General features: G+C 41.2%; 1 protein-coding gene across 1 annotated transcript in view; it reads right to left on the reverse strand.

Annotated features, from left to right (window-relative positions):
* lmtk2 (lemur tyrosine kinase 2) overlaps positions 1-14445 on the reverse strand; it is a 107630-nt gene that overhangs the window by 35846 nt on the left and 57339 nt on the right. Inside the window, exon 7 of the mRNA XM_068003494.1 lies at positions 8515-8651. Coding sequence (XP_067859595.1) covers positions 8515-8651 — 137 coding nt within the window. The remainder of the gene's footprint in view (positions 1-8514; positions 8652-14445) is intronic.

The following is a 14445-nucleotide window of genomic DNA, read 5'->3' on the forward strand; positions in this document are numbered from 1 at the left end:
TTAAAATAACCATTTTGCAGAACAAATCAGTAAGTTCTTTATTTAGTAACATCCACACAAAGAACGCTTAATATAAAAGTGACTATATTAGCATGAACACCACCGATTAAGGAATTTCTTTCGGAAATACCATTTGCAGTCTTGCTACTTCTCCATCGCTTGTACAGATAATCAGACTATTACTGCAATGGAATGAACTTACAGTGTGCTGGCACGGTGCGGTAAATATGCTGTGGGTACATCCAGTGGACCGATTGTATGCTGTCACTCTTATTTTGAATTGCACAATGCTCTCGATGATTAATGCTTTCTTGAGACATGGCAAACGAGCCATGTACAAGCACAGCACGTCACAAAAAAAAACAAACATTCTCATGGCCATAGGCAAAATTACAATGCTGCTCCAATAAACGCCTCTGCCAGACTGACACTGCCTCCACCAAACTGGCCTCACCACTAGAAGTTTGACTGCTTTATTCTGCTATTCCAATCAAAACAAAAATAAATGTTTAGAAAGTAATGAAAAGAAAGAAGGAACTTGAATTTCTTTAGTGCCTTTCCCAAAGCTCTCCCAGCACAGTCAAAAGGCAGGAGTTTTGGTCACCTGTCCTAAGATCTTTTTGTGTGGCCCAATGTCAAATTTTGTTCGATAACGCTCCTATGAAACGCCTTGGGACATTTTAAAGATGCAAATGAATGCAAATTGTTGTTGTTGTTTTATTCAATCTTATAAAAAGGTGCAAGAGGGCAGCCTGAGCAGATGTGTCTCCTGATTTACTCCTCTCCCTGCGGAGATGTGCTTAGCCTCTGCTTGACCTCCCCTACATGAACAGCCATGATTGGGAACTCTCCAGGAACTAGAACATACAAGCCTTTGTTAATTGCTCAATATGAACAAATGATCAGGAGAGTGTAATACAATTCAAAGTTTCTGCAATTTTCAAATAAAATGCACCATTTTTAATATAAGCATACATAAATATTTTCAGTTCTATAGTTCAGTCTTGATAATATGTTGCAGTTAAGCTAAAATAATAAACTTATTCTGTAGCATAAAAATCAGAAAACACAACAGTGCCTTGTCACAAATTTATTTAAGCTTTTCAGAATATCTATTTACTTGAAACAAACATGAATTCAACAAAAAAAACACTTGATAGAAGGAACCTGCATTTATACAGCAGCTTTCATGCCCTCAGCACATCCCAAAGCAATTAATTACTTTTGAAGTCACTGTTTGTAGGCAAACATGACAACTAATTTGTACATAGCAAGGTCCCACAAACAGCAGGAGGGTGAATGAATAATTAATCTGTTTTGGTGGTGTTGGAACATATCTATCAATATATTCAAAGTTTTGAGACTGTGTTTGTGTCACGTTTACTTATCATATTATTCTTGTCACGCCCGAGTGTCAGTTTTAAGCAGTAAAGTATCTACATTTATTACTTACCTTAGTGGCACTGCGCTCGACAGGACCATCCGCTTTACTTTCTCTTGAGCTCTGCTCCCGCTGCTCGTCCACCTATTCGCCCAGTTCTCTATCCACCATTCCATCCCCACTATCACCGTCTTCAGACCCCCTCCGATACACTACCTGACACCTCTTCCTGCTGTACGCCACAGCCTCCATTCCCACCATTGTGGGACTCAGGCCTGGAACTACCATGAGGGTGAACTCATTCACACGTGAATACAGAACTTTAAATTACATACATGCTGCCTGCCCCCGCCCCTCCTGTCCCTCGTATCTGATGTTTTGAGAGGGGCCATGACCACCCTCCTGGTTCTGGCATCAGCCATCTTTGCAGTTCTCTATCAACCAGCTTACCAAAGCTAGGATCCAGCACTTATGTTTTAAGGTGCTTATAGCGTTGAAATACATTATAGCCTCTTTACATGTTACACTAAAAGCTTAATTTCCAACTCTGCTGCAAAACAAGTTGAGTTTTTTTTTTAAAGTTTGGGATAAGTTGGATAGAGTGGTGTGGGATGGGAAGAAGAGAGGGACAGAAAAGGGAAGAGCAGAGGACAAGGAAATGGAGACGAGAGAGAAAGCAGAGTAGGACCAAAGTGGTTAAGTGTAGGATCCATTATTGGATAGAAGGCTGGGGAAAGGGGAGAACAGAAGTGCAAAGAGGTAGGGAAGACAGCGGCAGTGTATATGGCAAAAGTAGTGGGGAACCCTGGAAGTACCAGAGTATATATGAGAGAGAATAAGAGAATAAGAGAGAGCGAGAGAGAAAATAAGAGAGTGAGAACATGCACATGCTGGAGGCAAAAGAAACATTCCTCCAATTCACTTGCTGAGCAGCACCACAGGATAACCACTAAAATATAAATAAATCTAAGAGTACCTTTGATACGTTTGATGTAGATCGAAGTACAGATCGGTTTATATTGCCATCTGGTGGCTCAAGTGTGTGCTGTGAGGGAGAACTTCATTCACAGTCGAATATATAACTTTAAATTACACACTCCAACACAATAGCAGAATTAGAATTTGGACAGTTTGTTTTTCTTTAAAATATCTTTGTTTTTGAACAAAGCAACAATTATGTTGTAAACAAAATATTAATTGGTGAGGTCCTTTGTACAGCCAAATAGAAAGTTTTCTGACTCGGTGGCAGCTTAGAAGCTTTCAGGTTACCATCCTAAATTATTGCTATAATGGAAGTGACAGAGCAGAGTAGGTTGTAATTCAGTACAAGCAGCTTAACTGAAGGACTGAACCAGAACAGCCAAAACATTGCACTGTCCAAGTGAGAATTCTTTATGATGATTCAATTAAAATTTTCAAAGGAATATTTAACATCTCTAGCACTTTCAAAAACAGAACACTGTAGTGTTTACAGTAATAGTGCAAAAACAGTAGCTTGAATTCCAGTGTTCAGCTGTTTTAATATGTATTTATTTGAAAGAGAAATTATCAGCACTATTCAATAGACCAAACACTGCTGCATTTATTAGTTCTTGGCATACGCATTCCTTCAGGAGTGTCCTCAATTTGCTGTAGTTCTCCTTAATCAAATATCAATACCACTCAAGTATAATTGTGATTACATTTTGTGACATTTTTGAAGTTTCAATGTACGATATTTTTTAAAATTACAACCAATTAAAATCGTTATATGCAAATCATCTAGTTTTAGAGGAGTGCCAAATTTTGCATTTCAAAAGGCTATGCGTCATTACTTCTGCTGCCAGCTTTGATGCTCCAACTGAAACAGGGAGGAGTTTATCTGTACTCATTGAAGTGATGGATATCAATGTTGGGCGATGGTACATTTTTGACCATCCAGTGACAGCATCCACTTGGGTCATGCAAAACACAGAGCAGAGTCCTTTCAATCTTTCTCAGCGTACGCCTTAACCCTTACTGCAAACGCACACAACAGCAGCTCAGCTCCTAAACTGTGGGTGGGTGGAAATGTTCCAGCCATCACCCTCTCCGCCTTCTATCACTCAAGGAGAACCACGCAGTAGTAAGTGGTTAGGAGCACAAGTAACAAGGTAGTAGGTGCAACAGGTGGATGCAGTGGTAAGATTTAGTCATCTGATGTGACTCATTTTAATTAAGGAAACATGAAATTTGGCTGACTGCGCATTATTCTGCTGGAGTATGCTTTTCTGTGTTCTTTATTCTAATATCAAGAGAAAATTATCTCCCTGAAAGGGCTATAGATTTATTGCATTGGGAAATAGTGCTCAGAGACCAGAAGTGAATGCAACCCCAAGTGGGGTCTGACCACTGCACACTTAAGCCTTAGTATTTTGACCAGTGCAGTGCTGTGTGACGTTCACCTAGCATAATCATGAAATGATTCTCTTCATACCTGTTTGACTAGTAATTTGTGACCGCTGAACTTACTTCTTAGCACTTTCGCCTCATGGCCAGCACATCGCAGGTTACAAGTTGAAGCAGTACTGCACTGTCGGAGGCTTCACAGTGCACTGCTCAGAACCCACTTGGTGAAAGTGCTACCAGTTGAGAAACTAATCTGAGGCCCTGTCTTGAAGTTCCTATGATTTAAGTGCAAGCTAAAGGTTCCATGACACTATTCAAAAAGGGAATTGGATATATACTTGAAAATTTTGCAGGGCTACGGGTAAAGAGCAGGGAAGTGGGACTAATTGGATAGCTCTTTCAAAGAGCCGGCACAGGTACGATGGACCAAATGGCCTCCTCTGTGCTGTATGATTCTCCTAATGTCCTGATTAATATTACTCCCTCAACCACCACCACCACCAAAAACAGATCAACTGGTCACTTATCACATTATTGTTCGTTGTGTGCAAATTGGCTGCCATGTTTGCCTACATAACAGAAACGGCATTTCAAAGAGATTCACGTGAAGCACAGTGGGAATTTTGAGACATGATAAAAGTGCTATATGAATGCAACTTCTTTCTTCCATCCTTCCTTCTTTGCTAATGCAGGATGCCTTGTCAAATGTTGGAACATGAATTTGACCTGGTGGTGATTTTAGTCATAAAAGAGCCAGATTTGTTGTGCTTCAATGGATAATTAATTTGTTTGGCTTTTTTTGTTAAAAAAAAATGTACTGCATCAATTCTTGCTTTTACCAACACTGCCAGATGTTTATACATTTTTCATATCAGCATAAATCAACTGGCTCTAGTTGATCCTTTCCAGCCACCAGAATATCTGAATATGTTTAGCACCTCATAATATACTATTGTTCTCAGTTTTATGAGATTCCAAGCCACAAATTGCAAAATTCAGACATATTGCGGACCTTAATCCCTATTGCAGTCGTGTGTGATTTTTTTCTTCCATTTCCCACACCAGCCATCTTTATGGCCCTCTCGAGGAGATTAGCAGTACAGTGCCAATTTGTAACCAACTAATGAGCTATTGTGTGCTGTAGCCTTGTACCCATTAGGAACGGAATTCAGACTCAAACTCCTTTCATTTAATAACATGGACAGCAGAGAGCAGAGACTTCAATCCCAGCAGTCTGGCTGAAAAATCATGTCCCACGGATGAGAGGAGAGTGGATCTAACTCACACCACCATCCAGACACCAAGCTACGATTGATTGCTCGCAGAGATGACATTTAGATATATTACAGCCTTTAAATACATTGCGCAAATATCCTATCAAGAAACTTTGATGTGAAATGAATACCTTGTGTGTGTACAGTTCCATAAATATGCTGAAAAGGTGCTTACATAATACATATATCGGTAAATTTAATACTTAGCAATCTACACATGAACAGGAAATACACATTTAGTTGTTAAATTACAGAAGAAACTACTTAACCGTGCATATCATGGGAGAAACGGATTTCATTCTAATCAAGAGGACACCTTTTTCTACATCTCCCGTGTGAACCACTGAGTACAGGGGGGAGGTGGGGGGTGGATTTTGCAATAAATCACAGATCCGTGCAATCTCAAAAGCAGTTGGTCAGTGCAAAGGGGGGGGGGGGGGGGGGGGGGGGGGAGGAGGAGGAGGGGAGGAGCAAAAAGCTTTAGCTGCTTTAATTCACCACCAGCAACAAAATCACTGATGCTGGAGCTTTTCCACATACTCAGACAGCAGCAGGATATTGTTACCAGAAATGAACACTTGCTATGGCAACCCAGTAGGTCCAGCATCCAGGAGTACTAGCGGCTTTCCACTGCAGGTTTCAGGAGCAGATGGCAAAGTAATCAACATTGTGACAAGAGTGGGGGGGGGGGGGGGGGGGGGGAGTGATTGGCTGTGCATTCGGTGGGGGGGGGGGAAAAGGAGGGTTGGAGAATTACAGCATGATCCATTACAACCTGGCACGCGCGCTTGCTTAATTTGTGCAGTTTTTTAAAAATCCCAACTCATCTGTAAGACCAGGCAAATTTACTTGCGAAAACAAATGAACATATCTTTCATCAAGGGCAAATTCACACATACTTTAAACTCCAGTAGACGGATTACCAAATGTCTTCAAAAATGTAAAAACAATCTTTGAAGAAAAGCTGCAACAGACTAGAGAAAGTTTCAATTGAGCCATCACTAACTGTACAAATACATAAAATTGGATCAATTGTTAGCAGGAGTGCCATTTAGCTTGGAGAGATCAATCCAAATCTGAGAATTTTGCTTTAGTGTGCCCTAATAAATCAAGTGTAAACTGACCCTTTGCACCAAACTCTGTGCTCATCATATTTTGGCAAGAGAGGCAGAACATTTATGGGAGTTGTGTAATTTAATAGGCTGTGTCTTATTCCAATTATGTTGAATACACGAGGTTAGATGAAGAGCAAATACTTTAGATCCAGGCTGTAATATTTGTCGATGTAAGTTTTGGCAGACAAGGACTTACTACGGTTTTAAAAAAGAAAGACTGTGGTTCACACTTCTTGTCCTTGTTTAGTACCAATGACACAGATCAACACCTAGGTTGATGACATAATTATCCACGTAGAGTATTAAACCATCACCATGAAATACACAAACTCTTTAGTGCACTGTTTAAGTGATAAGGTACCCATGCAGTAGGAAACACAGACCCGCAGAATTAGAGAACATTTCTCGGTGCACAGTTTGCTTGGGTAGAACATTTCTCTTAGCTCCATGTTAACCAACATGTTTACAGTATTAAGTTTTGGTTTCCATAAAACATGGTATTTACTTGCTTGTATGTCCAAGTTCTTAAGTTGTACTTTTTGTTTCTTCACTAAGTAACGCATGCAAAAATACATGTAATGTTTTATAAACGTATTTAATACTTTCTGCAGAACAGCAACTCCATACTGGTTAACAACTTGACCTGTCAAATCACCCAACAGCTACACAGAGGCCTCAGAATGCATTACTAAGCTGGTTTCACAAACTAATAATTGTTATAGAATCATAGAATCATAGAAGTTACAACATGGAAACAGGCCCTTCGGCCCAACATGTCCATGTCGCCCAGTTTATACCACTAAGCTAGTCCCAATTGCCTGCACTTGGCCCATATCCCTCTATACCCATCTTACCCATGTAACTGTCCAAATGCTTTTTAAAAGACAAAATTGTACCCGCCTCTACTACTGCCTCTGGCAGCTCGTTCCAGACACTCACCACCCTTTGAGTGAAAAAATTGCCCCTCTGGACCCTTTTGTATCTCTCCCCTCTCACCTTAAATCTATGCCCCCTCGTTATGGACTCCCCTACCTTTGGGAAAAGATTTTGACTATCGACCTTATCTATGCCCCTCATTATTTTATAGACTTCTATAAGATCACCCCTTAACCTCCTACTCTCCAGGGAAAAAAGTCCCAGTCTGTCTAACCTCTCCCTGTAAGTCAAACCATCAAGTCCCGGTAGCATCCTAGTAAATCTTTTCTGCACTCTTTCTAGTTTAATAATATCCTTTCTATAATAGGGTGACCAGAACTGTACACAGTACTCCAAGTGTGGCCTCACCAATGCCCTGTACAACTTCAACAAGACATCCCAACTCCTGCATTCAATGTTCTGACCAATGAAACCAAGCATGCTGAATGCCTTCTTCACCACCCTATCCACCTGTGACTCCACTTTCAAGGAGCTATGAATCTGTACTCCCAGATCTCTTTGTTCTATAACTCTCCCCAATGCCCTACCATTAACGGAGTAGGTCCTGGCCCGATTCGATCTACCAAAATGCATCACCTCACATTTATCTAAATTAAACTCCATCTGCCATTCATCGGCCCACTGGCCCAATTTATCAAGATCCCGTTGCAATCCTAGATAACCTTCTTCACTGTCCACAATGCCACCAATCTTGGTGTCATCTGCAAACTTACTAACCATGCCTCCTAAATTCTCATCCAAATCATTAATATAAATAACAACGGACCCAGCACCGATCCCTGAGGCACACCGCTGGACACAGGCATCCAGTTTGAAAAACAACCCTCTACAACCACCCTCTGTCTTCTGTCGTTAAGCCAATTTTGTATCCAATTGGCTACCTCACCTTGGATCCCATGAGATTTAACCTTATGTAACAACCTACCATGCGGTACCCTGTCAAATGCTTTGCTGAAGTCCATGTAGACCACGTCTACTGCACAGCCCTCATCTATCTGCTTGTTAAATTGAGATTCTCTCTTATGAGTGCTTTATCTACACACCCAGCTTTGCATCAATTAAAGTAAAAGTAACTTCTCAATTTGACTTTTATTTTAAAAAAGGGAAAAGGCCCAGGTGCCAAGGTCGGAGAAATATCAAAATGACGTGCATGGATTTGAACACGAACCTAGACAGCACAAGATAAGTGGCATGTTGCCTTTCCCACCATGCTTTCTGATAAATTCCAAACAAGACCTGTTGCTGCAGATTTTTGTGTTTGATAATTCTTAAAAGAATTGGGTAGCTGACAATGTAATAGGAAAATAATGGTCGAAACTTTACCTCCAAGTGTGTTATCATCACACTTTTTTTTAAAAAACAAAGGGAAACTGGAGGGTGTCACTATTTTCAGGAGTCATCTCAAAAGAATGCTGCACTGTGGAGTTTTATAAAAACATACCTGTGCACAAAACCGTGCTTGTGCAAATGAGCGAGTCCAGCAGCAATCTCACAGGCCATCCTCTGCAGCTGCAGCAGCTCTGAACCACGGGGGCTTTGCTCCTGCTGCTGACTGCGCAGGTAGCCTTTTATGTCACCCTGTGAACGCAAAGAACAAAGTAGCATTAATCATCAGGATTACTTGTGCCACCTGCTGTTAACAGCATCTGCAAAGCTCTTTGACCCTCGCCCAAACTGCAAACCAATGTCCCTCTAAAGGTGGAAGGCAGCGTAGTGACAACCAGCGGCTTAGTTTGGCATATACAATAATATGTACTGAAATCGTGCTGTGAATTCCTTTTTAAAAAGGAACATGCATGAACATAAATAAATAAATAAATAAACCAGTAAGCAAAGTTTAATAAATGGACCCAAAATACTACATGCCAGACAAAAAAAAACAGCAAGATAATAGGAGAAAACATGCACGGGGTGGGTAAGACGGCTATGGAAAGGAGAAATCAGGGAATGTAGTGACCATTCCCCCCCTCCATTACTTCAGTAGAAGTTCATAGAATCATACAGCACAGAAGGAGGCCATTTGGCCCATCGCTCCTGTGCCAGCTCTTTGAAAGAGCTGCCCAATTAATCCCACTCCCCTGCTCTTTCCCCATAGCCCTACAAATTTCTCCTTTTCAAATATAGATCCAATTCCCTTTTGAAGGTTACAACTGAATCTGCTTCCACCACCCTTTCATGGGCCAGAGGATCAGTTTCATTTGATAAATCTATTTACTCTCAAAATAATAATTATTGGGTTATTTAAAAAAGGATGCAATATAGATCAAGTGAAAACACAAATTTAACTGCAAATCACAGTGGAAGTTGACAAAATTATGAGGGCACTGGTGTTCCTTCTGGGAGGCTATTCATTGAGCTGAGATCCATCGTTCAGCCTGTCTACTGTGGAATGTTCTCATTTTGATCTGCATGCGATTTAGATAAGCATTGCCAATCTATCATTCGAGTAATACTCCAGAAAAGGCCCTATCCATTAAGTATTCGCCCACCTCCCTATTTAGTTAAAGTTACGATGCAGAAGCTTGCATCCTCTTCTCGCTGTTTTGAGGTGGGTAACTGAATCACATTCCAGGTTCCAGGAGCCCATTTCTGTTACAGTGGAACAGTGGGGATGCTGAGTTAAAGCTGACTGCAAAATCATCTTTCAGTACCCACATTGGAGGTAACTGCTCCAATTGGAAGGCAAAACAACCTCATGGAAAGTAAAGACATCTCTTATTAAAGTTTTGCGCCTAGCACGCCCTTCCCCGTTTGTCAGTTATTTCTTATGTTTCAATTTTGTCACACCTGGGTATTGTTTTTAACCAAGGTATGTATACTTACCATTAAACTTACCTTCCAAACCAGGTGGCACTGCCGCACAAGGTCTGTCTGCCAGGTGGTGCTACAGCTCTTAAGCTTTAAGCACATAAAAACATAAGAAATAGGAGCAGGAGTAGGCCATATGTCCCCTCGAGCCTGCTCCGCCATTCAATAAGATCATGACTCATGACTGATCTTCGACCTCAACTCCACTTTCCAGCCCGATCCCCATATCCCTTGATTCCCCTAGAGTCCAAAAATCTATCAATCTCAGCCTTGAATATATTCAACGACTCAGCATCCAAAGCCCTTTGGGTAGAGAATTCCAAAGATTCACAACCCCGAGTGAAGAAATTTCACCACATCTCAGTCTTAAATGGCCGACCCCTTATCCTGAGATTACGCCCCCTAGTTCTAGACTCTCCAGACAGGGGAAAGAACCTCTCAGCATCTACCCTGTCAAGTCCCCTCAGAATCTTATATGTTTCAATGTGATCACCTCTCATTCTTCTAAACTCCAGAGAGCATTGGCCCATTCTACTCAACCTCTCCTCATAGGACAACCCTCATCCCAGGAATCAATCTAGTGAACCTTCGTTTTGTGTTTAAATGTATTGTTTCCACCTGCATGGGCTTTAGGCTGCTCCCCTTCCCAGCTTCTTCCTCTTCCCCAGGCCTGCCACCACAGGCCTCTTGTCTCTCCGTCCTCCCTGCTGTAATACTCGCCTGCCCTGTTGCCACCCATTCTCATCCCAGGCCTCTGTCTTGGATGCTTCGTCTTTGCCAGTTTTACAACTGAGTCTTGAGAAATTGGCAATTTGTTTTAAAAACATTTACAGAGGATAATAATGGAGAGAAATAGGGTGGATAGAAGGAAAAAGGTGGTCATAAAGGGCAGGCGGCAGAGGAAGGGGGGGGGGGGGGGGGGGGGCGTGGGTGTTGGTTGGAGACAATTGAAGCCACTCTACTCCCAAGGCTCCACCCATGATACTCTGAAATCAGCCATTAGAAGGCATTTTAGAGCAGCTCTCCAATTTGCAAGGGAGAAGGAAGACGATCGGCAAAAGTCTAATGTGCAGAGACATCTCATTTAGTGCAGCTCAAATTGGTAACTTTGTGTGGAACATCCTGGGCACAGACGTACTTTCTACCACTCTCATGAACCGTTCCACTGGGACCTGAGCAATACAACTGTGTGCCGCTGTAATAATGCAGGAAGGAAAGAAAGGGAAAGAACAAACAAATGAACTTGCATTTATACAGTGCCTTTCACGACCTCAGGATGTCCCACAGCACTTTACAGCCAATTAAGTACTTTTTGAAGTGTGGTCACTATTATAATGTAGGAAATAATGCTATCTTCCAGTTTTATTGATCATATTCGCTGCAGTGCATAAAATATTATCCTGCCCACAATGTAGTAAAATTGAAACGGCAAAATGTTCTCAAACCAAATTGCCACCTAAACCAAGCTTTGCAAAAATGCTCATGTCTTACTAATTCCGGTTTTGTATCATATGATGTATTCTGTGCCGGTCAGTGGTTATATTGAAGATCATTTCTTGTAGTCACATCCCAAGTTACAAACACCAAGCTCGAAATGGGCTTTGGAGTTTAAATCTGGTTTAAGTTCTTTCTACATGAGTGAGCAAACTGATAAAACCACAAGTGGCCAATAGGTGGTAGCATCAGGTAACTGGTTTCAAATTTAGTTTATGTTAACTTTTACCTACTGGGACATCTCATTTCTTGGGGGAAGAGGAGGGGGGAAAGTGGGGGAAGAGGAGGGGGGAAAGAGGGGGAAGAGAAGAGGAGGGGGGGAAAGAGGGGGAAGAGAAGAGGAGGGGGGAAAGAGGGGGAAGAGAAGAGGAGGGGGGGAAAGAGGGGGAAGAGAAGAGGAGGGGGGAAAGAGGGGGAAGAGAAGAGGAGGGGGGGAAAGAGGGGGAAGAGAAGAGGAGGGGGGGAAAGAGGGGGAAGAGAAGAGGAGGGGAAAGAGAAGAGAGGAAGTCAAGTCAAACCGCTTTGAGAAATGTAAGAGAAAACTGAATACCAGATCAATGATTACAACCTGTTCCCTTGGTAACTTAGAATAAAACAGAATGGGTTTTGAATTCACTTTTCCTAATTTGTACATATTAGCTGGTGGATGCATCTGTGTAATAGAATATATCTGTGACAGAACAGTCAGTTCTTTTTACCATTAGATATTGACTTGTTCCTTATTGGCTGCCTAATCGGAAACTAAATCCAAAGAATGGGCAGCATCCTCTGCAAGGTAGCAGCTGAGCAGTGAACAATGCAGGGCACCAACTATCATTTTATCAGCCATTCTCTGCTTGGTTTAATCAGAGTCTTTAAAAGGTCTAACACCTTATTAACTACGGCTCAAAATTAAATTTTTAAAAGCTTGAGGATCACCAGTCTCTGCAAATTTTAGCTTGCAACAATTGTATCCTTGTTTTCAAATCCCACCATGGCCTCCCCCCTCCCTATCTCTGCAACCTCCTCCAGCCCTCAGAGATCTCTGCGCTCCTCCAATTCTGGCCTCTTGCGCATCCCCGATTTTCAACGCCCCATCACTGGCGGCCGTGCCTTCAATTGCCTAGGCCCTAAGCTCTGGAATTCCCTCTCTAAATCTCTCCCCTATCTCGCCTCCTTTAAGACGCTCCTTTGACCAAGCTTTTAGTCACTTGTCCCAATATCTCCTTATGTGGCTCGGTGTCAAATTTTGTCGGATAACGGTCCTGTGAAGCGTCATGGGACATTTTACTGGGGTAAAGGTGCTATAAATGCAAGTTGTTGTATCAACTGATCATTTTTAATAAGCGTCAAATGCCTACTAGCCAATGGTTTCCTCTGATAGGCTTTGTAGGGTTTTTTAAATGCATAAATTCATTGCTATATGAATGCAAGTTTTTCTTTTATTGTTATAAAGGCACATGTATTAAGAAACTCTGACAGTGCTTTTAGCACTAGATGTTCAGTACCCTATCGTCTTTTGAAAATTCCAAATCTCAGCGAGTTAATCTTTTTTTAAAAAATAAAATGAGAATGGAAACAGTGTTGCATTCTTGAACTTTTGACTAAGCTTTCCACTTTTCACATATGTCGTTCTTATTAGAAGTCCTCTACCTAACAGCTGAGTTAGTTTGATGATTCCATTAGCCTGGACTCTGCTCAACCTGTGCTGACAAATGGTAATTAAATCACATTTGCAGAGTGACTGATGGGTCAGCATTGAAAAGCACACACTTTTAAGACTTTCATTCCTTGATTCCAATTTCCTGTAGTCAGCTGTAGGCAAGAGGTATCATCTAATGCATTTATACCCTAGCTTACATGTTAAAAAATAAAGTATCCTGACAGATATCTGCTTCAATGTATAATGCGTTTATACTTGCACATCACTACAAAAACAAAAAAAAAAGTGGTCTTCTACTCAGAACTTCCAACCCATTACCAATTCTCAGCTGAACGAGACTTTCCATACTTATTAAATACATATTGCGTGCATCTGATAATACTTTAAGAATCTGGAGTGATTTAACACGACAGTAATTTGAATGGGAAGACCAATAGCACTAAGAACCTGTTGAAAGCCAAATTAGGCATCAGGTTATAAGTTTTAAAAATGCTGTCAGTTGCATTGTAATTAAGACTGTACATCAATATGTTCAAAACAATGTTAAATAATGAACTTTTCAGCACAGCAGTCCCCAGATTAAATTTCTAGTGCTCATTATATGGTAAGTAGGCAACCTGAAGCCTGACTCAACACGAGGCTGCCCCTGATTCAAGATCCATCTTCCCGGCCAAAGTGTGCTTTCGCGATTCAATACTATTACTTGCTCCACTCGGTAGGATTTCTTTCGAAAAGGACAGTACTCCCAATAGCGTTGTACGACTCGCTTATAGTTTTAAAAATGGTTCTAGTTAAAAACACCATAGGCTTTATAATAAGCAAGCAGGTTTAACTGTAAAACTAACAGATAAAACAATGGTTCCCAAGAATCACCCAATGGGCTAGGCTTTTTTGGTGCTCATTAAGGTGATGACTGGGAGTGCCTGATGCACAGGGTATTTTAGCCCTAGTTTATATATTTTATCTATTAAAAATTACATCTTGGTTTATCTTTTGAAATGAATGCTATAAATTATGGCAGTTACCAAAATCTTCTGCATTATGGACAGTAACGTAGCCTGTGCAAACATTAATCCTTTCATTAAAAATAGAATGAAACATTTCTAGTTCCACCTAGAGCAGTTCACAGATACAATATTAGCAGGATGAATTCTGCAAAGATTTGTGCAAAATCATAATGGAACAGGAAAGCAACAGAAACTTAGTTAGCGTTACATTGAGAAATTATGGACAATAATTGGGTGATGGGAGAAAGGAAGACAGATGATGAACGGCAGCGGATTGCTAATTGGTTTTGTATCCATGATCGAGGAAAACTAATCCCAAGCCCAAGGCGACACAATGACAGTGCGATGGACTCCTTGTGGAGGAGGGTTGGAAGTTTGATCGCCAACTCGAGTGATCTTAGTGGTATTACTGTGGGGAGGA

The sequence above is a fragment of the Heptranchias perlo genome, chromosome 22 (genome assembly GCF_035084215.1).
Source record: "Heptranchias perlo isolate sHepPer1 chromosome 22, sHepPer1.hap1, whole genome shotgun sequence".
In the NCBI taxonomy this organism is placed as follows: domain Eukaryota; kingdom Metazoa; phylum Chordata; class Chondrichthyes; order Hexanchiformes; family Hexanchidae; genus Heptranchias; species Heptranchias perlo.